Source organism: Corvus brachyrhynchos, unplaced genomic scaffold (assembly GCF_000691975.1).
Source record: "Corvus brachyrhynchos isolate BGI_N302 unplaced genomic scaffold, ASM69197v1 scaffold255, whole genome shotgun sequence".
Lineage (NCBI taxonomy): Eukaryota > Metazoa > Chordata > Aves > Passeriformes > Corvidae > Corvus > Corvus brachyrhynchos.
In genome coordinates this window covers 2573876-2597885 of record NW_008238358.1, presented here as the reverse complement: position 1 = coordinate 2597885, position 24010 = coordinate 2573876, and the positions used below count along the sequence as shown (strand labels likewise).

General features: G+C 40.8%; 2 protein-coding genes across 2 annotated transcripts in view; both read left to right on the top strand.

The window, feature by feature from the left end:
* SSFA2 (sperm specific antigen 2) overlaps window positions 1-11601 on the top strand; it is a 34555-nt gene extending 22954 nt beyond the window's left edge. Inside the window, exons 10-16 of the mRNA XM_008634835.2 lie at window positions 911-991; window positions 1361-1488; window positions 2508-2658; window positions 3907-3972; window positions 4637-5011; window positions 9835-9959; window positions 10354-11601. Of these exons, the coding sequence (XP_008633057.1) occupies window positions 911-991; window positions 1361-1488; window positions 2508-2658; window positions 3907-3972; window positions 4637-5011; window positions 9835-9945 (912 nt within the window). The 3' untranslated portion in view covers window positions 9946-9959; window positions 10354-11601. The remainder of the gene's footprint in view (window positions 1-910; window positions 992-1360; window positions 1489-2507; window positions 2659-3906; window positions 3973-4636; window positions 5012-9834; window positions 9960-10353) is intronic.
* Window positions 11602-22002: 10401 nt separating this feature from the next.
* PPP1R1C (protein phosphatase 1 regulatory inhibitor subunit 1C) overlaps window positions 22003-24010 on the top strand; it is a 49767-nt gene continuing 47759 nt past the window's right edge. The window contains exon 1 of the mRNA XM_008634834.2: window positions 22003-22225. Within this exon, the coding sequence (XP_008633056.1) occupies window positions 22145-22225 (81 nt within the window). The 5' untranslated portion in view covers window positions 22003-22144. The remainder of the gene's footprint in view (window positions 22226-24010) is intronic.

Here is a 24010-nt window from a genome sequence, read left to right as displayed (position 1 = left end):
ATAGCATACTCAATGACTAAAGAAAAAGTCGAGCTATTAAATATATGATTCTGATTTTAAGAAGGATTTAAGAAGGAGTAGGTAAATTGCTGATAAAACAGGGAACAGAGAAAGCTGGCAGAGGAAAAATAAACGCATCCTCTTGCTATGATCATGTTTGAGCAAAACTTTTCTATATGAATGAATATGCTTCAAATTTTCCACGGCGTATCAATAGTCCTTTGAATTCTTTCAAAATTATATTGGACAAGCTGTGGTTTTTGCGTTTGAGAAGGTAAACACTCTTGCTGTTTCCACTGTTCTTTGCTGTGCTGTGTCTGTACATGTAACAAACCCCTGGATTTTATCTGTTTGCTCCGTATGTTGTTGCAACATGCAAATAGATATTCTTCAACAATCTTGTTTTCATGAGAGTTCATTAGCAAGCTGGGGTCTTTGGATGTAGGCAATGTAGTGAGATTAAAAACCAAAATGAACAAAAATTCCCCAAACTAAGAACTAAAGAAAATTCCATGACAAATTTGACTATAATCATGATTTCAAAATGGAACACAGTTTAATTTGCTCAGTTCTGGTTTTGGAGTTGTTCTTTTTATCCTTAGTGGAGACAATTGAGACTACTAAGTTGACAATTTAGACCACTTAGTTTTTATTTCTACTCACTCTGTCAGACAGGATTAATGTGGCTTTTCACAGGCAGCACACTTGCGTTGCTGAGCTTTGGCGCGCGTGTGTCAGTAAAGAAATGGTGCTGCCATTTTGTGAGGTTGTCTTTTTGTAACACAGTATTTCCATGGATTGCAGAAATCTCAATGCCAGAAAGGTTGTGTTTTAACAGTGGCTGCTTTTGGAGTGTCTGCATTCGAGAGGATGACTTTCCCATTTCAAATTGTTTGTTTCTTCCCCTTAGTACCCAGTGATGAGGGGTCAGGATCTTTCTGCTGCCACTGGTTACACTACTCAGAGATCATCCATTCTACCTCTCTATGAAGTAAGTGACCCTGTTTATGCAGTGGTACTGAGTCAAAATAAAACACAAAAGAACCTCCTAAATGTGTCACAGATTGTGCTAACTTTGGGCAGTTCCTTGTCTTTGCTCTCAAGAGAGAGCTGCCTGCAAATAACGTTAAAAAGGAATTAATCTAAATACATAGAAACCCTTTCATGTGTTTGCTTGTATGATACAGCTGAAAATGCTGTTTTCTTGAGTCACTGTGAATGCACAAAATGCAGCTTCCATCATATGCTGAAGTTGCTGAGGTGCTATTAACTCAAAGGGCACATCTGGGCAAATGTGGTTACAGGATCCAAACTTCCTTTGTTTCCCATGTAATTCATTATTATGTTTTTATTTCCCCAGAATACTTTCCAGGAGCTACAAGTGGTGAGGAGAAATCTAAATTTATTCAGAACCCAAATGATGGATTTGGAATTGACTATGTTGCGTCAACAGACCACAGTTTATCAGCACATGACAGAGGAGGAAAGGTAAAATGATGGGGTTTTTTTTTAAAAAAAAAAAGATAAAATACTCTGGCATATGAGAAAATGCATTGCTGCCCTTGAAATCAGCAAGAAGTCTATTAGTTTGAATTTGAACAGGGTTGGAGCTGAGTTTTTGCCAAAATCTTATTTACTCTTTTCTTTATACATCTTCATTCTAGAGTTTTTTATTCTTTGTTGCTTCAATCCCTATTTCTCACTAATTAATTTTTTTTTCTGCATCCTTTCTCTGAAGTGATTCTGCAGCTGCAGTTTTTAAGGGCTTTTATCATAGGATACCTGAACAGAGGATATTGCAGGGGAAAAAGTTGTAAAGATTTTCATTTTAGATCACTCCCATCTTTGTAGATGCAAATAAAGAATGAACACAGTAGCATTCAGATGCTTTTCCAACTTTCAGTGGCTACTCAGCAGGCTTCAGATGGCATTCGTATTCTGACTCTGTGTGTTTGTGCTCACCAGGAGTTGCAGTAGCAGCAGATCTGGAACATTTTTTAAACTGAATATATATTTAGTTCAGTTGAATCAGCTCTTGGCCTATCACTTTAAAAGTAAAAATGTTTGAAATCAATTGGCTGCCTTAGACTGTGTTCCTGGCCAAAATGTAGCTGTGAGTGCTGGGGATTCTATAACCACACAGGAGAGGTAACATGTGATTACTGCGTTACTCCATGGTGCTTGTTTTTATCAGTTTGAAATTGCATTTGATTAGATATATGTAGAAATACTGATTTCTTCTGCATTTAAAGCTAAAATTTTTGGAGAATATTCTGTGATACACTATGTTGTTTTGTTTTTTCTATGGAGTAACATATATCTTCTATAAATGGAAAAAGACTTCGGTTCCATATAGGCATTCAGCTAATTTTTCTGTGAATTATCTGTGTTCCACTTTGAATTCCCTTGTATGAAGTCCTTTCCCTGTGGCACTGTCCTGCTCAGTCACCTCTTTGCAGCTGAGTGCAGTGAATGCTTTTGTTCTTCATGTGGTGGCCTTGCTGTAGATACGAAGCTGATCAGCTGCAGAGCCTGAGGAAGTCTGTCCGCATGGAGCTACAGGAGTTGGAGATGCAGTTGGAAGAACGTCTGCTTGCCTTGGAGGACCAGCTCAGAAGTCTGCACATGTCTTCACCTTACAGACCTCAGACACACATAGTAAGTATTAGTTTTGCAACAGCACTGTGTGTTTTCTCAATGTTCGTCGCAGAATCATAGAATAGTTTGGGTTGGAAGGGACCTTTAAAGATCATCTAGTCCAACACTCCTGCAATGAGCAGGGACAAATAATAACTTATAACTGTTAAAACTCTTAGAGTGGGATGGAATCTTGGGAATCTAATGATGCCATGTGTATTATCAGGGGTCATATTTTCTCATTTTCTGTCAGTATTTCATCTTGGGGAAAAGGTGTGTGACTTTTTTGGTGTTAATACATACTAATACATACCTTCTGGGGTTCTTGGGCTGAAAAAGATAGACCTCTTCTGTCAGTGCTTTCTTCTTTTTCCTCTTCATTACCCTGAGATCTCACAGTCTTGGTAGCTAGTGCTCATGTCTAAAATCCTTGGAGGGTGATGATGGGCTTTTTGGAGTTTTTCCACACTAATTTTCTTGGGGAATGGGGACAGAGAGATGAGAAATTCACAGTGTTTCTCTCCCAAGAAATGGAGTGTACTTTCTCTCTAGCTCTGCCAATCCATGGCAAAAAAAAAAAAAAAACCAACCAAAACAAACAAAAAACCAAAACCCAAAATCAGAAAATCCCATTGTCATCAGTTTTTATCTCCATTGCCTTTTGTAGCTCCTTCAGATGAACACATGGCTCCCTGACAAACAGTGGGAGAAGCTCTGCTCCCACAAATACTCCCCAAAAGCATGAGAAGGGGGATAAAAGGCATTTGTCTGTGTTTATTGGTGGCATGGCAATATACTTTCTCTTATTTTTCACTCAGTGGAAGACTGTTCCTCTTTTTTCTGCTGCAGTTCTGTCATCAGCCAAACAAAAGAAGAACAGATGAAAAGTATCATATGTTCTTCCTGGGTTTCATTTCTCTTTCTTAGCCAGTCCTCTTCTGTAGAAGCAGCACAAGCCACATCTTCCTCTTCAGTATTTTGTCATGGGAAAAAAATTGAAACCCGAGAACAGGAAAATATGGTGTTACTGTGATCTCAAGCCAAACTTGAGTTCTTTGAACCACATAAATATCTTTTTATTTGTAAATCCTTTTATAGAAGAGGGCCAGCTTTAAAAATGACTGAAATAAACTTTCTCCAACCAGCTCCACTTCCTGTTTCCAACTTTCTGGTTTAACAGAAAGTTGTCTGAGATACAGCATATTTATATACTAGCTTCTGAGAGCTCTAAAAAAGTCCTAAGTGTATTAACTTGACTTAATTTTTCAGGGTATGTATGGAAGCAGGAGTGCTGATAATCTGTCATGTCCTTCTCCATTAAACGTCATTGAACCAGTAAGTAATTGTTGTGTACTCTGTTTTACTGATGAAAAAAACCAGGAAGGCTTTACTTTAAAAAAAGATTCCAGGAGATTAATTTGACACATAATTTTAGGAATACTTTACTCCTTTAAAGGGCTTTGTTGAAAACAGCTGCAATTTTCCTTAAGCAAATTTAACTATAGGTGTAAATAACTGTAGAGTCTTGTTAGCTTTTAAGAGGAATATATAAAAGTGAGGTTTTTTTCATTTAGTTGATACAAATGGTGATACTACCTCATGAATTTTCTAGGGAAAATTATTTCTTATATTTCTGTGCATTTTCTGCTACTGAAAACAAGTAGTTCAAAAACTGCAGAAAGGAAAGAACAAACAAACAAACATCAAGCCCTTACGTGTGTCTCTGTCAATGGCTCTGGCAAGATGTATCCATATTGCAAAAGTTGGTGGCTTGGGGAAGTGCCACAATTTTTATTTATGTTGGCTTTCAAAAAGGCACATTCCTTTTTATGATCCTCTTTGTTGCGGTCATAAAGGCAAAGTATATATTTGTTTTATAGCTGTATTTGTTACATGGAGGGAATTAAAGTGATTAAATAAATAGCAAGAAAACATAGTTGTGTCTGTATGTGACTTTTTTGTATGCTTATTTGGGACTGTTTCTTTTCTGAATCCTTAGGTCTCTGAGCTTATTCGAGAGCAGTCATTTCTGAAGTCTGAACTGGGTTTAGGACTGGGAGAGCTTGGACTGGAAACTCTCCCAGCAGAGGGTACAGAGTCCGTATTCTCCCATGGAAACTCGGATTCCTCTTCAGTGTGCTCTGGTCACACAGGTAGAAAAGCTAAGAGTCAAAGCAAGAAGTTGTACAGAGCCTCTGTTGCCTTAACACCAACTCCACCAGTAAGAGCTGGACAGCAGGTGGAAAGCTCTGAGGAGCTTGCAGACTCCAAGCCAGAGGTGGAGCACAAACTTGAAAAAGTCCCTCTCATGCCTTCAGCTGATGAAATCCACAAAGCAGTGGAGCAGGAGGAGCTGCAACAAGTTATACGGGAGGTGAGGACGGAGGGGCTGACATTTGGGATGTTTGAGCTGAGTTTACTGAAACCTAAAGACAAGGCTGGCTGTAACTCCTGTCCTCCAAGGTTTTCTCTTCCCTCTCCAGCCAAGGCACCATTCTGTTGCTGTGCTGTGTCTGAAGGCTGAGAACATGTCCATAGGTGTTGAAGCCACAGCTGTATTTATGTGCAAAGCAGGAGATGTTTTCCCAGTGATAGTGGTTAGCATGTAAATTAATAGCTAAGTATGGCTGGGAAAGAACTTGCCATCTCTACTGCTTGGTTAAGCAGCAGTATTCCAGATCCCAAGTGAGAATTTCTGTCATGTTTGCTTGCTAAAATGCCAAACTGGAGTTAATTTGAGGGGTGAAATAATGTTTCTGAAACAACACTGTAGTAAATGTTAAGCACACTTTCCCAGTCCCTCTAGGCCAACCACTAAGGACTATAGGAATGTAAGTGAAACAAGCTGAAGGCAGGTAGGAAGTTATTTCAGAGTTTAAGAGTGGTCTTGGACCAATCCTATTGGGCTAGTTTTATTGGCAGTCAATGAAAGTGAGGAGTGCTTGGTTTTTTTTCCTGTGGGCCAGGTTAAGAAACAGGACTAAAGCTACGTGTTTTGTTAGTGGCATGACAGCAAAGCTCACTGGCAAGTTATGTAAATGGGGAAAGGAAGCCAAAGAAACTACTTGTTCTGAAAAGAAGTGCCTGTGAAAAAGTGGAGCAAACTCTGCTCTGAATACAGAAATGGGAGTTGAGAACTTGTGGATTTTATTCCCTCCTCTTCCACAGAGAGGGACCACTTAGCCTTTAGCTGAGGGTCATTGGAACCTTAGTCTTTAGCCTGTCCCTTGAAGTTTTCGTATGCTCTGCCATAGACCACTAAAGACGAGGTAAGATGTCATGCTTAGAAACGTACAACAGGTCAGGCTGTAATGGTACCTTCCAGGTCTGCCTGTGTTGAGGCTGTGGATAATTGGAACCAGCTTTACCTTAGCTTTGTCTTTGAAATGGATGAGATGCATGCCACTCATCAGAAGACTTGCACATGAGATATTATCACTGTGGTGCTGATTCTGCAGTGAAGCCAGGATGTGGCATTTGTATCCAGGCTGTCTGTAAAAATCCATGTGTTAAGGCAGCGGTGTCATGGTGGACGGTTGCTGAAGGAGAAACCGAGATAGAAAGGAGAACTGTAATTCAAATGTACTGCAAAAGCAGCAGAGACAAAAAAAATCTGGAGTCAAAGGACAGAATTACTTCCGTCAATATTTTTTCTGAGGTTAGCCTCTGTGAAAGTTCATCTTTAGTTTCATTAATTGATAGCAAATAAAGATATGTACTCTTTGCACAGAGATTGTTATTTGGGTTGTGTGGCACTGAGGACATTGTAATGCTGAAAGAATCCACACTGAACTGAGAGGCTACTATTCAAAGATGAGTAGTCAGCAAACAACTGAGCTTGACTCACTCTGAATATTTGAGCACACAGAGAGATTGTCCCTCAGTTTAACTTCACTGGCAGTGGGTTCCAGATCAACTCAAGGTTCTCAGCATGAGGAGTTCTGCAGGTCAGAGTGGAGATGCATTGGCTCAAAGCACCTGGTAGATTTTGCAGAGCCAGAACATGCTTTTAAACACTTATCAGGAAAATCTTTATTATTTCATAAGAGCTAGAACAGAACATAAATTGAAATATGCCTTGCTTAAATGGCCCTGTTGTTAGCAGAGGAATTCCAGTTCCATTGTCAAAAGAAAGAAATCTGGTAGGATGCATTCTTGGTGTGTGCACTCAGAAATATTAAACCCTTGCTTATTCCTCCCATTCTCTGTAGCTGCGTGACCTTGTGTTGGGGAGAGAAAAGCCAGGCAGTGGGTGTGATATGCCTGGGTGGGCTGTAATGCGTGTGAACTTCGATCTGTAACTATTTGCTCCATGAAAAAACCCCATGGTGTTAACTTCTAGCATTAATGGACTAACTCCCACGGGAAAACATTCAACAGCATGAAGTGTTAAAATACCAAACAGTAGCTCTCTTGATGAAATACAGCCTGACCTCCACAGGATTATCACATGAAGTACTTACTGCTTGACTTGTGTAAGTCACGGAATGCCACCAGGCCCTCTCACTCTGCCCTTCTCCAGTTTAAAAGATGTGATAGTTTAAAGATCTTTCTGCCTAAGGGCAATGGAAGTTTTGATTTTGCTAGCAGTTCTTCATTATAAATGACATTTAATGAAATTAAACTTTAAGGAAATGTATGATTTTCCTGTCAACATCTGCTTTAAGAGGCTGTAATGAGTCTTTATGGGACAGAGATGGTCTGGCAGAGAATCTTCCCCTTTCCATTTTCCATTCAAATCCATGTTAGCTCAACATCCCTCAAAATGTCTGTAGGTTGTTCATGTGTGCAGGTGTTGGGTTCCTCGTTTTACTGTCTTGAGCATAAAAACTCACCAGCTGCTGCCGTGAAGAAGTGGCACAGGAAGAAAATAGAGTAAGAAATAATTCTTTTAATTATAGAAAAGGTATACTTCAAGATCAGAAATATAAGCACTGTGAAAAGCCTCATTCCCCTTTTTCATTAGTAGGTGAAGAACACTAAGCTCCAGATTTACCGCAGTGGTACACTTCACTCAATCAGTTCTTTATTTAGCAGCGACATAATATTGCAGCAATAGTAATTCTTTTATAGGGAAAAGGATTATTGGTTTACTGTTGTAAATCTATTAATATGATACTGTGTTTTCAGTGCAATATTGAGTCTTGGTGTTGTATCAATGTAGTAAATGTACCATAAATGAGTGCTTTCTCCCGTTTTTCAAATGATCAATTTTTCATTCACTTGCTAAAAATAATTGATGGAGCATTCATTGACTGCTTTTCTGTCTTTTGAACAGAGGAAGCCTTGGCAGCAGGCTGTGCCCTCTGCAGAGCAAATAGAAGGTGCACTTTGCCCTAAATAATTTATAATGAAAAAGGCAAATATTGGCCACTGGTCCCCTCACACGCGTGGTACTGAATCACTGCAGGAGTCAGTGCTGTGCTTGCCACACAGGAGTGACCTTGCTGAGTCTGGAGGGGGGAGGAAGCAGAGGCTGTGAAAAGAGGCAGTGGAAGGTGGCCTTGTTGTCATCCAGACAGGAAGGTGAGAAGCAGAGGGCTCAAATAATCAAGGTCAAGACAGAAGTTGTTGGAAGAGCTGAGAATAGAACAGGAGCTGCTTTGCTTCCAGTCTCTGCTTTGTTACAAGACTGTCTGTCATACTAGACCATTTACTTGCTAATTTGGGAAGCTTTTATCAGCTTTTTTTGGAAAGTGGCATTTATTTTTGTCCATCTGTTGAAAGAAGGGTACAGAATTACTCTTTTTTAGCATGCTTGCACACCCACCCCATGGGATAATGAAGAAAGGTGGCGAGAGCACTGGGGGCTCTCCTAGGCCTGCTGGACAGTTGGGGTGCTGTGTGCAGGTTCTATGCCTACATTTCTAAATCCCAAAGCCCTTACTAATCTGGCAGTGGTTCTAAAGTTCTGTACATCAGTGTGTGCATTAGCATAGACATCCTCTGGACTTTCAGCTGTGGCCTATTACACAATGGCTTTTCTTTTGTCTGTTAATCAGCAAACAACCCAACTGGAAACTTGTTTCCCAATAATATTATAGTCTCTGAATTTCTGCTTGATGCAAAGTAGTAATGAAACGAGGAACTTTGCCACTAATGGCTTAGGGATTGAATTGCCTGCCAAAGAGAACAAGCGATAAATAACCTGTTGCTAATGCTGCTGCCACCCTTCTGACGTTGTTGCTTAATCCTTTTGACGCACCAGGAAAAGGGGAGACTTATATGAAAAAGAAAAATGTGTTGCTTAACTGGGCTGCTGAGTGCTTCTGTGTGTGACCCTGGACCAGCCTCTGGCTCTTACCCCCCTGCGCCCTCTCACAGTTGTTGTCCTCTGTCCTTGGAACCACATGTGACTTGTCCCTCCTGAAGACCATCCAAAAAAATAAGTTGGTGCCAAAGATTTCTTGTACTTGCAAGAAGCCCATATTGTTTTTCGTTGTCAGGCCCTGCTCCTTTCCAGCATAATACGCTCTTGTAGAACTGTTTTGCCTCTTTTTCTCCTTTGTTTCCCTTACTGTAGCCATCAGTGCTCTGCTCTTCTTTCGTTGTAGCCTCAGCCACACTCACATGCCTGCTACTAGAAACTCCTAGGTGTGTTTTATATAAAACTTAATGGGTAAATGCTTTGTCACAATCCTGTGAAAAATGGCCTTTGCTGGTGTAGATCACATGCCAGTGACCCATTGATGATGTGAGCAACTGCTGACTCCTTTTGAATTCTATGAAAACAACAGCTCATGTTCATGGACTTCGACCCGTTCTACTGTGTAACCCATTTGTGAAGGAGATCAGTCCTGCCTTCCTTTTTTATAAAAACTTGTCCAAAAGTAGTGCATTTGGGATGCTTTTGATGTATATATCCTGAAATGGTTTTTTCAGAACTTTGCATAGTTGAAACATATTTTTTTCTTAGCATAAAACCAGATATCCTAAGTGTAAACCATGAATATATTTACCATCTGGAAAAATAGAACTAGTTTGGTTTCCATTTGTACAATTTGCAAGAACTTCAAAATTACTTACAGTTATTTTTCCATTCTTCTAATCTTTTTCCATTCACAGTTTTGAAAGTTGACTTTTTGGTGGTGCATGTTTTCATATGTTGGTAGTGTCAGACTTATCTGCAATATCATTTAGTTTTATCCATTGGTTATGTAACTTACTGACCTTAAAACTTTGGCTGATCCCTTTCAGATCAAGGAATCTATTGTTGGTGAAATAAGACGAGAAATAGTAAGTGGATTATTAGCAGCTGTATCACCCCAAAGCAGAGCTGCAACTGCAAAACAAGATACACAGCCATGAAACTGGTACTACAGGTAATCTTTGGGGATCTGCAAGAACCAGATTTTATTTCTATTTTAATTGTATAGAACATCATTGCTAACTTAAACCTTGCTTTGTTTTCACTTTCATCATGAAATATAAGCAATCAAAATTGAAGTTCATTAAATACAGAGAATACTGATAATCCTGGATAGATTTGGAAAATCAGCTGGTTTGTAGTTTGGCCCATTCTACTGTCAGGTTTCATAGAGTGGCCCTTGATTTTTAGTTTCAGTGTGCTCTGTGATGACTTTTTATGTGAATGCATCATGCAAGAGGATTTCTGTAGTTTGCTTGCCTTAGATATGAATAATATCAAAATACATACTTAACAAACAGACTTCCAAAATCTAAATTAGGTCTTCATCTTCCTTTTTTTTCTGTAAGGTTGGATGTAGTCAGAAGTGCTGTGGGATTCTGCTTTGGGCAGCACCCACTGGTGAAAGTGTCAAGTTGGTTTTGCTCCAGGAGGTGTTAAAGCTGCTGAGATGGGCTACTGTGTTCGGCGGTTGGTTCTCCGATGTGGACCTTTCCTTGAGTTCGCTTGTAAGGACTCAGACACTTTAACATTACTTTCCTTAAAGCATCATCAAAATTGTGTCACTCTGAAAGGTTTTGTATTTATTTGTATGTCCCTGTTGTAAATTTTTATGTAGCTAATTTCTTTGTCTAAAGATGCATCATGAAACTTGAAGATTTCCAGACGTAACCAATTTATAAGTAACACGTATACATTCAACCTAGCTCTTTTTTTAAAAAATAGAAAAAAAAAACCCTCAACAACCCCTCCCAAAACACTGACCTCTATGAGGTATTTGTTGTGCAATAACTGATCCACTTTAAGAGCTTGAAATAACCAATAATGGTTTCCACTGCTGTTACTTAGTGCCACTTCAAAAGAAGGAAACAATCCTGTTGTAAAAATTGCTGTTAATTCTTGGGGCGGTTACTATTAGCAGAGTGGTAGAATGACATGAGGTTACTCTTAAAACTACTTAAAGTTCTGACACTGAAAGCCTTATCTTTGTGTAGAAGACAACTTTTAACTAATTTTATTTGCTTCCTTACTGTTTGCTCATCCCTCTATAGGAAAGTGCCTTATTTAAGCACTGGGGTGGTTTTTTTTTGGTGTTGGCTACTTGTAGTCATACCAAGGGAAGTTCTCTTCTGCTTCATATTAACCAAAATGCAATAAAAATACTATCTTCTGAAAGCAATTAGGATTTGCAACTTGGAATGCATGAATGACCTTGCTTATATTATGGGGAAAAGGGAGAAAATCTCTTTTCCTTCTCCATCCCTCACTGAGTGTATTTTCAGTCAGCCTGGTGAATATCCGATTGTTCCAATGGAGCAAATTGGAAGTCATTGGAGTTTTTATGTGGTCAAATAGACATTTAGTGGATATATAATATCCCTTTTGGCTGTGCTTGAACTCTCTTTACTCCTTTGCCATTTCCATCTACTAAAACTCTTTACACTGTGTCAAGGTCTTAAATCAAAAATAATTTCAAATATCACAATATCATATGAAAAAGTTTATAGAATTTTAAATTGTGTTAGGAAGACACACAAGGGCTGATTTCTTTTAAAAAGTGTATATTAAACCAATAAAATATTTATTTTGCCTATAAACTGTGTCAGTGTTTTGTATTGTGCATGGTTTACTCTTAAGCAAAATAAGTAAGATAGATTTGATCAAACAGTACACAGAAGGGGGAACAGCGGGAAACCTCAGGACTTGGGTTTCCAAAAAGCTTTCAGATGTTCAGGGCACCCTGAAATGTGAGAACAATGTTATCACTTCAAACCACTCTCTTAAAGTTGTTGGCTTCTGTTGCTGGTCCAAGAGGTTGGTTGGTCTTGACCTCTCCTCAGTGTTTGTCCCTGTAAGTAGAGGCTCTTGAAAACCTTATTCTGCATGTTGAAAAGCTGAAATACAAGCTCTGGCAGCACTGACGTGGCAATCCGTACGAGTGGTAAGTTGCAGTAGATTTCTGCCTTGCTTTGCAGTTTGCATCAGCACGCAGCTCCATTCCAGAACACCACAGGAGATCAGCCAGCCAGACTCACATGCCTGCAACCTTCCTTTGCAAATGCACAAACCCAAAACCTACTCAACCTGTTCCCCTTGTCCCCCAGACAGATCCATTAACACGGTTGACTGCTAATGTAGCTCCTGTGCCTTTGAGCTGCTCAAAGCGGCTTTTCAAGAAAGGTGACAGCTGCAGCTCTCAGGGAGTGATGGAGGAAAGCACTTGAGGAGCTGGTGGCAGTCGAGCAGGAGCTGCCAGCAGCATCTTCCATGGAGACAGCAGCCTGACTTCCTGCTGCTCCACCAAGAAAAGTCACTTGTTGGTAACATACCAGAGTATCTGGGGTATTTTATCGTGTAGCTTGTAAGAACATTTGATCTCAGCAGTGCAAATCCTAGTGTTTAATATATCCCGAGAAATGAAAAATACTGCCAAATTTTCATCCAACTGATGGAAGGCAGATTTCTGAGGTTTGGCAATAATTTAAAATAAAGACATTTCAAAATGACATTTCTAAAAACTGTGCTAAAATTAATGGATATAAAAGCACCTGTTTTTCCATAATCTGGATAACAGATCTTTGCCATTCTTAAAGACACTTCCTGCTAATATTTTCTGAGTGACATATGTGTAGATATAGGAATATCTATGAACTGCTTAAAAAAATTTTAGTGGATCTGTCATACAGGTTAAGCTGAGCTGGTATCAACTTCTATTGCCTATTCTGTTTGTGCCTTAGGAACAGCCATCATTATTATCGGACACACACCTAACCTGGGTGACTTATCCTAATGGTTTTCTGAGCATGGACAGTTTTTCTTTTGTTTAATGACTCAAACTGCTACTTTCCTTGCAAATTAGTGCTGTCTTTTTTTCTGCCAGCCTGGAATTTGATAAGAATTATATGCAGATTAAGACAGCTTTATTAGTGGCTGATAAATATTGGTAAATCAAATTTGCAGTGAATAAAGCCAGACAGTGTTGCCAGAGAGATTTTGGATGTTTTTCTAAGGTTTGCTATGATAGTGACCTTTGTCATTGCCAGTTGGCTGTAGAAGTAACAGGAGAACCCACCTGATCAACATGGCTTAAAGACTTGTACCGTTGGTGGAATTTTGGCTTTTTCAATTGTGGGTTGGTTGATATGGCACCAGGCTTGCTGGAGACAGGTGGGGTTCACCTGGCCAAAAGGGGGCAAAGGATTCTAGCCCATGGGTTGGTAGTGTTGATTTGAGAGGGCTTTAAACTAGCTTGGAAGAGGGAGGGAGATAAGACCGGGCTCACTAGAGATGGGCCTAGAGGCAGCGTGCCAGTGCTGGGAGTGGAATCGATAGCCCAGCTGATGTGCTTCTACACCAATGCACGCAGTGTCAGTGACCAAGAGGAGGAGCTGGAAGTCATTGTGCTGCAGGAAAGCCATGACAGTCTCCCTCACAGAAATGTGCTGTGACTGGAGTGCTGCAGTGATGGTTACGATCTCTTCCAGAAGGGACAGGCGAGGAAGCAGGAGCAGCAGGGTGGATAGGTACATTAGGGAGTGTTTATCCTGTGCAGAGCCAAGGATAGTGATGATATGGTTGAGTACCTGTGGGTGAGAACCAGGGGGGAAAGCCAGCAAGGCAAAAATCCTGGTGGGAGTCTGTTACAGACCACCCAACCAGGATGAGGCAGCATGAACTATTCGATAAGCGCCTGGCTGCTGTTCCACAATCGTTGGCCCATGTTCTTGTGGGAGGTTTTAACTTGCCAGATGTCTGCTGGAAACTCCACACAGAGGAGAAGAGGCAGTCTAGGAGGTTCCTGGAGTGTGTGGAAGAGAACTTCCTGACACAACTGCTAATTAAGCCTATCAGGGTGGTGCCCCACTAGATCTGTTTACAAACAAAGAAGGGCTGGGGGGACATACTGTACTCAAGACAGCTTTCAACCACAGAACCATGAAATGATAGTTCAGGACGCTGGTTAAGAGAGGCCCTTGGGAAACAGTAGTTAATAACTGAGGGGTCCAGCAGGGTTAGACGTACTTTAAGAAGGAAGTCTTAAAGGTGCAGGAGCAGGCCATCCCCATGTGCTGGAAAAAGACTGGCCTGGCTGAGCAGGGAGCTTTCACTGGAAGTCAGGAAGAAAGAGAGACTGGAAGAAGGAGCAGGCAACTCAGGAAGAGCACAAGGATGTCATTAGGTCATATAGAAAAAAATTATTAGGCAAAAAAGCTCAGCCAGAACTCAATCTGGCCACTGCTGTGAAAGGCAATAAAAATTGTTTTTATAAATACATTAACAACAAGAGGCAGAATGAGAAAAAGCTCCATCATTTATTGGACAGGGCGGGTAATGTTGTCACCAAGGATGAAGAAAAGGCTGAGGTATTTAATGCCTTCTTTCCCTCAGCCTTTAACAGACAGACCAGTTATCCTCTGGGCAATCAGCCCCCTGAGCTGGTAGACAGGGACAGGGAGCAGAATAGGCCCCATGCAATCCGGGAGGAAGTATTTAGTGACTTGTTGTGCCATTTAAACACACACAAGTGTGTGGGGCCAGATGGGATTTACTTGAGGGTATTGAGGGAGCAGGTGGAAGAGCTTGCCAAGCCACACTCCATCATTTGTTATCGGTCCTGGTTAACCAGAAAAGTCCCAGCTGGAGACTGACCAGTGTGACACCCACCTACAAGAAGTGTTGGAAGGAGAATCCTGGGAACTACAGGCCTGCCAGCCTGCCCTTGGTGCCAGAGAAAGTTGTGGATCAGATTATCTTGAGTTCAATCTCATGACACATAGAGGACAACCAAAGGATCAAGCCCAGCCAGCATGGATTTAGGAAAGGTAGGTCCTGCTTAGCCATTGTGATCTTTTTATGACCAGGTGGCCCACCTAGATGGATGAGGGAAAGACTGTGGATGTAGCTAGTCTTTGATACTGTTTCCCATGGCGTTCTCCTGAAGAAGCTGGCAGCCACAACTTGGACAGGTGCACTCTTTGCTGGGTTAAAAACTGTCTGGATGGCTGGGCCCACAGAGTGGTGTTGAATGGTGCAACATCAAGTTGGTGGATTCTATGAGTCTGTGATTCTCATAAAGTCAAGGGCTGTGTTTTTGAAACCCTGAGAGCTTGCTGGGTACGTTACAGCAACCTCCCCTTTAGTATTAAGACAGAATGGTCTTTAGCCCACTGCAGAGCAATACATGTCTTTGGCACAGCTCAAATCAGAGGTTTGTGGGCCTTGTAGTGGAGAGTTTTGATTGGTTTTTCCTAGGGTGAGTAAGTATTTTTCTAGCCCCCTCTGTTATAATGAAAATCTCCAAAAGTTACCTCTGCTGAAATGTGGAGATATGTCAGCATTCAGCAGCTGGAGGCAATAGCTGGAAAGGTGGGAGCAACCCCACATCATTTGGGTTAGTGCTTGTGGTGCCTGTGAGGCACAGCTGCAGCTCGCCCACAGCACCATGTCTGAGAGCTGGAAAGGACTGAGGATGGCCCCGGTGCCAGCTGCCAGAAGGAGAAGAGGCTCCTGCTGCTGGTAGTTTCTGCAATGCTGTTTGGAGACAGAACTCAAAGTGGACCTGCCACTGCCAAAAGAACTGATATGCTTTTGAAGCTCTTTCAGGTTCTTTTGCTGACCATGACCTCCATAGAGAAAGCTGCCTTGTATCTCCTGCTTTTTCTAGAATTGTGGTGTGCAAGCCCTTGGTGGTCTGCCTTTAGAGGGCAAGTGACGCCCAAGATGCTTGCTGCTGAGCCTTTCCTCAGCGCTGCTTTGCTGCGATTGCTGTGTCCCTTAAAGTGACAACATGGAGCCTTGCTGATGCAGTGCAGGCACTGAGTACTGCTCTGCTGAGTGTGGAGGGGCAGCGTTTATACTGCCTTTCAGTTTTGTGTGCTGCTGGGCAAATAGCTTACACTGGAAATACAGCGTGGGTCAGAACATTTGTATTCTGTTATACCACAGATAGATCTCTTTCAATGAAATTGGCCACAAGAAGATACTGATTAGGGAGAGGGAACAAGAGCCCAGTTTGGAAACTGAAGTAATTCATGACTAGCAGTGTAAAACAAAAAACGTCATGGCAAGCAGTGTAAAACAAAACCTGAATTATGGGAAAAGTTTTCTTTTGGAGGATTTTTTTCCACAGGGAACAAAGCTAAAACTCCGAAACTTGGATGATGTCATAAAATAGAATTATTGCTGGTTAGCTGGCTTCAGTCCAATGCAACACTTTCTTCTGAGTTAATGTGATAATGTAAAGATGATGCATGATTTGATTTTCAGGAAAAACAAGAAACTCATTAACTTGACATAAAGCAAATTTGATTTTTCATATGTGATTTTAGATGTGATGGCAGTCTTTTGTATTCTTGCCATAGAATAAAAATGCACACTATTGTTAAAAGAGTTCTAACAATAGAAGGCAAGACAATTACAAAAAAGGAAAATCACTTGAGAATTCCTTATAGCTTGTATATTTTGTCATTCTGCATAGATGCTTGCTGAATGATGGTGAATACATGCAGAAATATATTTTTCTTGTTTGGTCAGGGTAAAAGGAGAAATCCTGGACAACAGTTACATAATGAAATGGTAGCAATGAGAGAGCAGCATGGTGACAAGCCAGAATTGCCTCAATGAGTGAGTAACTGTTCTACTTGCTGTGCAATCTGTAAATTGAGGTAGACTGCCCCTCCCCCTGGACCAGCCCCATCCCTGCTACTCCCAACCCCTATGTAGGAAATAGCAAGCAATTGTGCACCAGCCACCCTGTCCAGGTCACCAAAACCTGGATCCTGTCCTCCAGGTGTGCCTCCAGGTGTGTCCGGCTGGCTCAGTCCCTCTCTTGCAGATGCTGCAGGCAGGACTGTGAGGATTGCTGTGACTTCTTTCAGTCTAGCATGTTCTCAGAGAAGGAGGAGGAGGCAAGAAAGAAGAGACACCTGAAGAGCCTCAAATTCTAAAATGAGAATTTTAAGAACAGGTTCTGAAATTGGCATACTGAGATTTTATAGCTAATTGGTGGCTTTTCATTTTCTGCCTGGGAATTGCACAGGAGTTTTCTAACTTAGACTCTGAAACTGTGGAAGTTCATTCCTTGGTTTATCTTCTATGTGTTCTATATTTTAACTTTTGTTTAAGAAAATTTACAGTAACAACTCAATTTTATATTTCAGTTGTTTAATTCAGTGGTATAGTCAGTCAGCATTTGCATTAAAGATTTAATATGGAAATAATATAAGGTGAGAATTTTATTCTAAAACCTACGTACACTGCATGGTTCAGTTTATTGAAAGTTGTATTAGATTCTATTCTAGTCGAAGCAAATTGTAGCATCTCTGCCTGCTGAAATCCCCTCCTAAAACCAGTACCAGATTTTTGGTTTCTGCACTATTGAACTATTGTCCATATTACACAAGAATCTTTTGACTGTCTAGTCAGGTCAGGCTCCATTAATCCAGCTCGTTTCCTATGTTTTGGATGTGTGTATTCTGTTGATGGTAGTGGATAGGATCTAGCAGTAAATGTTTGTACATTACTTCAAAGTGTGGAGAGCTGTGAGTTTCAGAGAACGACTGGAATAGACAGTGTAAGTTCTTGTGTGCTCAGATAAAGTAACTTTAAACTGATTCTGATCAAAACTGCACTGCTGAGGAATGATTATCTTAACTAAAGAGCTTGTATAAATAGAAATATTTGTATCTTTTTACTAATCCAGGCTTTATGTATCCACATATATAGTTAGTACATAAACAAGTCCAGACCTGATATTCTACGGATGAGAACTGGCAATGGAAGTTTGGGTTAGGCTGTTACCAGGCCAACAGCTCTCACTGAATGTCCCACTGACTCTGTCACTGCTCAGAAAGACTTTCTGTTTTTCTTGACCTGCCTGTGGTGGCACTCGGTACTCGTGAGACAGATGAGATCTGCTGTGCATTCTCCCACCCTTGCAGATTTTAAATTCTTTGCATTTTCTATACATAAATAGCAGCCTGTGTTTCCAGCAGTTCGGTGCGAGTCACCCTGTTTGCAATGCTGTTTTGAAAGGAAGATTTCAGGGTCATTTTGAATATGTAATTTTTTATTCTTGGAAGGCTTCTATCTGATTTTAGCACCTATGAGCAAGGCACAGTGCAGAGCCCCAAGAGGAAAACCTGTCCATGAATAGGTATGCTGTGCACAGCAAAGACCATGTCCAGTGTTCATGCATTCTCCTCTTTCTGCTCATGGCCAACACCAAGAGCTGTGAAGCTGATGCCTCTGTCTGGGCAAAGGCAGGGAAGAAGCTGTTTGTCAGTTTGTTAGAAAAAGGCGGAAGGAAGGGGCACCCTGAGGCCCTTTTGGCTGTAGCAGAAAGCCAATGTGCTCTGCAGTGTTTCTCCCTCTGATGCTGCTGGGGCTGCCCAGCAATAGGCTGAGGACATGTTGGTGTGAGGAGAGGTATCAGCTGGAGAGCCCAAGGGAAGCACAGATTAACATATCTTTATTAAATCACTCATGTACCAGTGGCTACAATGGGGATTAAAGTTGTGTCCAAGAGACAGAGTGGAAGAATTGTCGCTTCCAAGCTGAGGCTTTGCTCTGCAAAGGCAGCCTGTTGGATCAGGGTACTGTGACAGTGCTTCTCTGCATCTGCACTGGTGAATTTAGGAGCCAAAGCCTCAAGCAGGTTTGTTTTACAGTGAACCCCAGCTGTCCTCTCCTCCCAAGAGTGATGCTGCAGTAGTCTCTGACCACACCAGAGGAGCTGAGGCAGATCACAGCCACAACAAAAACTGTGCAAAGCGAGTGCAGAACAGACACCCTTGAATTGCCATCCCAGCGGCCTTGTCTTTGGCTGGAAACAAGATATAAACCTTTCCTAAGACACCAGGGGAAATGGCTCAAGCAGGAACTATGCCGTGAGTGCTTCCAAGCACTCATCCCTATGGCAGGATGTTTTACAATGCATTGCTTCATACCAGAACATAGTAAATGACATAGGAAGGAAGGATCTTGGACAGTTATTATTATTTTTAATTCCATTATAGTTTTAGCTGAATTGTGAAGGCATCTGAAACTGAAATTGTGGGGAGCACACTAAAAACAGAAGATGAGCTATAAGGATGTGTCAGTACTTAAATGTGTTTCAGCTCTTCCCCAGACTGTGATGCAGTCCATAGAAAATGCCAGCACACTTTGCCTGGAGACTTCTAATGCTGCAAATTGGAGTAAGAGGGAGCCAAGGTAGGAATCCTGAAATGCTATATCTGAGTGCTCTCACAATATGCCTCTTGTACTATTTTAAAAATACTGTTATTGTATTAGTGTGTGTGAAGATTGTTGGGCAGCCAGCTCCAAATAGGCACAGCAAGAAAAGCTGCAGGAGGCAGATACTTCCACATCACATCATTGGGGGCCTTTCTCTCAGGCATAGCAGCACCATTAAGGATTTGTCTTTTTGTCTTGTTCTGTCCTGTTGTCCGTCTCCCTCAGGAAGCTGCCAAAAAGTGGTTTCTTAGTTTGTTTTGTGTAAGATTGTTGAGCTTTTTTCTTATATACCATTGATAAAAATGCATTTGAGACACAATTGCATTAGACAGCAATGCCCAGCAAACTAGAGGTGAAACACACTGCTATAATCCTTTGAGCACTTAATATTTTAATAAATGTTTACTATCTGAATATGTTTTTTCAAATTACTTTATCATTAACATAAGAAATTTTAAGCCTTTGCAATGATAATTATAGCTCCTGTAATCAGTAACATATACTAGAATTGGAATTGTACATTTTAAAACATGAAGGTTCATAGCGAGAATAGATATTTTATGGCAAACAGTTTTTTTCTAGAGAAACCTGATATTTAAAATATACCATTTATTAATATATATAGTAGCAATGCATCTGGAGAACATTTTTCTCACATTATCTGTGACTGAGAAAAAAACCCATTATTTTCTTGCAATTATGAAAATTCAAGAGGAAAGCCACAATTTTAGATCCCTGTGTATATCCTCCCCTGCGTGTAACCTCGTGGGTGTGTATATACCCCTGGTATGCCTGAAGCTGTCATTGAAGATAATGACACATCTGTGCATGAAGGACTTGTAAAATTGGATAATTAGACTGTCCTAAAACAACTATCTAATTGTCCTAGCAAAAGCAGTGTGTGCCTCTCTCACTTCAGTGTCTTAGCCTTAGTTGTGCCAGCAAAACTGCTGCAATTGCACTCTGGCTCTAATTGTGGAAGTCTGTAAAGCAAATTATGTTTTGTCTTTATAGGAACAGTGAAGGCTTAAAAATGGTCATCTGAAACACTGAATATCAACGTTCTGTGCATCTCTTTCATTTGTTGGGCTAAATGAAACTAAACATTTCACTTAAGCACTGAAAATATTCAGGACTCAGACTGAGAGGGCCCAGAATAACCTGACCTCAGGCTCTGCTTCGAGCAGCTGGTGGGACCAGGTATCTCCAGAAGGCCCCCACCAAGCAGATATTTCTATTATTCGAAAGTCTAAGTTAATGCCCCCTAAACTATCACAAGAAATCAAACAGGAAAGTTGCCAGCTACTAGCTGTCATCTGGAAACCACTGTGATTCACAGCAGTTTTGATTTGGATGAGGAGGGGGATTTTGGCCCTTACCGAGAGTTATTTTTGATCATTGGGCCAACTGGATCCTTAACTTTTAGTGTATCCTCACCTCCTGAGCTTTATCAGGTCCTTCATAAACCAGCCAGCTTGTGTGCTTGTCTCTGTTCAGAAACAGCCTGATGTTCTGATAATGTGTCACAGTTTTAATTTGTAAAAATCAAAGCCAAACAAGTTTTTAATCTCTGACTTTGTTCTGTGTGTATGGCCAGTGCATTGTTCTCATCCACAATCCTCTCTCCTTCCCTGCCTCCTCGTCTGGCACAGGTGGGAAAGTACTCAGTGACTCAATAAGCTTGTGGTGAACTGTGAAAATCCTTAGTGCTCTCAGTAGCCTGAACAAAGAATGTTTTCAAATTCCTCTGAGTTTTGCAAAGAGGTAGGTTAAGTCAGTGGTTGCTGGGTATTGTTTCACACACTTCTTTTGAATTAACATGAAATGACAAGTGAAAATCAATTATATTCACAAAAGAGTACTATTGATATGATTGACCAAATTATTTTCCTGGTCTTGGAATGAGGCACAGATTTTGTAGCCTTAAGTAGGATTTTACCTCTGAATTTTAGTCATCCAAAAGCGATTTAACTAGTCTGAATCATCTTTCCTTTTTCTAGAGTCAATGGAGAGAAAATGTAATCTTGAGAAAACACTATATCCCACTTAACTCAGACTGGTGTGCTTAGTATGAGGGAGCCCAGAGAGCTGGCTCAAATGTGGGTGTTCTCAGTATCTGGAGTCACGTGAAATGGAGCCCACCAAAAGAAATCACAGTCTAAATCTGCAAACCAGGCCTAAGGTGCAAACCCACCAGAGGAGCTTTATGAAATTGTGGGCAACTCTGTAGCATCATCACCAAAAATCTTCCTGTGAGATTTAGAAGAGTCTAAAACTGTAAGTTTTAAAAAATATTTGAAAGAGCAAAGGCAATTGATATGTGAAAACAGGAGAGTGCTTCTGGCACACTGTAAGAGCGATCGAATTATTGCATCCACCCCTCCTGCTACCTCCACCCCCAAAATCTGAAAACTTCCTGATTTGTGTTCATCAATAATTAAGAGCCCATCAGCAATACTCAGAGGGAGCTTGCATTGCACTTCTGAGCAGCCAGTTAGTAATATACGGTGGAGAGATCCTCTTTTTCAAATCCCAAGGCTCCAGGCCATGCAATGCTAGTATTGCATTTTCAATTAGCTTCTGAGTGAATGCTTGGCATATGTAGAAGTGAGCTGGTACACAATTAGCTTATTGTTCCTTTCAGCTTTCTGCTGAGAGGATCTGAAGGGCTGCTGAAGAGAGGGGAGAGGGGAAAAAAAAAAAGAAAATAGCCAAGCCAGTGGCATCTCTGTGGATGTGGAATAAGGGAGTTGCTCGGCTCACGCAGATTCCCGTGCTAAGTCGGGAGTCACAGCTGTTACTGTGGAGCTCTCAGCCTGGCTGTAGGGACGGCGCCGGGACAGAGGCACAGACCCAGTCTCAGGCTCCAGGCTCTTCTCCCATCTGAGTCACCTCAGCACCACGATGGAGCCCAACAGCCCCAAAAAAATACAGTTTGCTGTGCCCCTGTTTCAGAGCCAAATAGATCCTGAGGCAGCTGAGCAGGTAAGGAAGACGAGTTTCCTTCACTGTTTTGAGGGAATGGGGTAGGAATGGGGCAAGGTGTGGGTAAGAACAAGTGATACTTGCGGCCTAAAGGCTGTTCTAGCTTATACTAATGAAACTGTAGATTATATACTCTGGAGGTTATAGCAATGTTGGATATACCTAAAGAGGTAGAAGGATATGTCCTCTATCCAGAACAAGGCTTCTTCACCTTCGGTAGGTTTATTAATGTACATTTGCTGTGCCTTTGCTGTAACTGCACTTGTACCCTAATGCTTACACTTCACATGAATACACTCAAGGAATACATTCTCAACAAATCAAGACAAGTATATTATATGTACCTAAAGCAAAACACAAATTTGATAGTAGGTACCTAATGGAAATTGGGAAGGAGATGTCTTATTTACCATTCATTTTAATGTGAGAAAATACAATTGATGTTTTGCACAATAGTCATCACTTCAGTTACTTCTGGTATTCCTCATGGTTTTGTACAGTCTTTATGTAATTTTTACAGTGTTTTACATGTCTGAAAAATACATACATATGGACATCTACCTTCCTTACATCCTTGTTGGAATAATGTGTGTGCAATTTTAGGTTTTAACTCACTCCCAAAAGATACACATAATTTTATATATATATATATATATATATGCTGTGCTGATACATGCATATCAGTACAGACATCTAAGGAGGAAAAGATATCTGTTACTGTGTACAGATACATGTAGAGATGCATAAAAAATGGTCACAGGGAGTCTTGTGAGAAAACTGGATAAATCTTAATTAGGTGACCCAGTATATTTCTCTCAGTGCAAATCCTTCTCAAAATTTGCTGCTATTTGGGTTTTGTCTCATTTTAGATGATACCAGGGGAATATTATAACCTTGACAGTTCCATACCATTAGCTATGAAATTATTTGCGCCTTTAGGACAGGTATCTGGTTCCCTGAATATTCTGATGTCATGTCTCTTAAAAGGCAGGCACCTTTGCAGAAAAAGATGAGTTGTGAGTGACCATTAGATGCGAAATACTAGAACGGTGCAGATAAGAATTGCTGTGGGTCCTCATTTTGTCCATAGGCACTTCTGAGCTGCAGGGTGTCTGTACCTTACAGAACAGTTCTGCAATGAATTCAAGCAGAATGTGTTCTGGTATTTTTCTGAAATCTGTGAGGACCATAGGATTAGGATTTCCTGGAATTCCCATGGCTTTTGAAATGCTGTAGCCTATTTTCTGCCCGGTATTTATGGGCAGTCCTTTTTTTTTTGTGTGTGTTGTGAGTTTGATTCCAAGTGCTATACAGTTTCACTGTGGGTGTGTGATGAAATTAAAATAGTAAATTCTACAGTCAGCTACAGTTACACTAATCTGAAATAAACCCATTAACCCTGATGATGTAATTTTCCATTTATACCTCTGAAAGCAAAACCTGAACCCAGCTAAATACAGATGTTGGCTCAGCAAATAAAAAAAGAACAAATACACTGACATTGAGGTTTTGTGTCAGAATGGTTTCTAGCTTAGATGCTCCTGGTCCCTCTCTTAAATTCAATAGAATATTGAGCCTGGAGGCTTTAGTGAAGCAACACAAAGCTTTCAATGCAAATGTGTGCTTTATAGGAGGGTAGTCCAATACCACGCAGTTCAGCCATGGTTAATGGAACAAAAGTAGTTACCCAGATAAACTCTGAAGAACTGTATCCAATTCAGGACTATGTATTTGTATGTAAAATCTGCTGTATTGGAAATACTCTTTTTAAAGGTTTTTACAGTC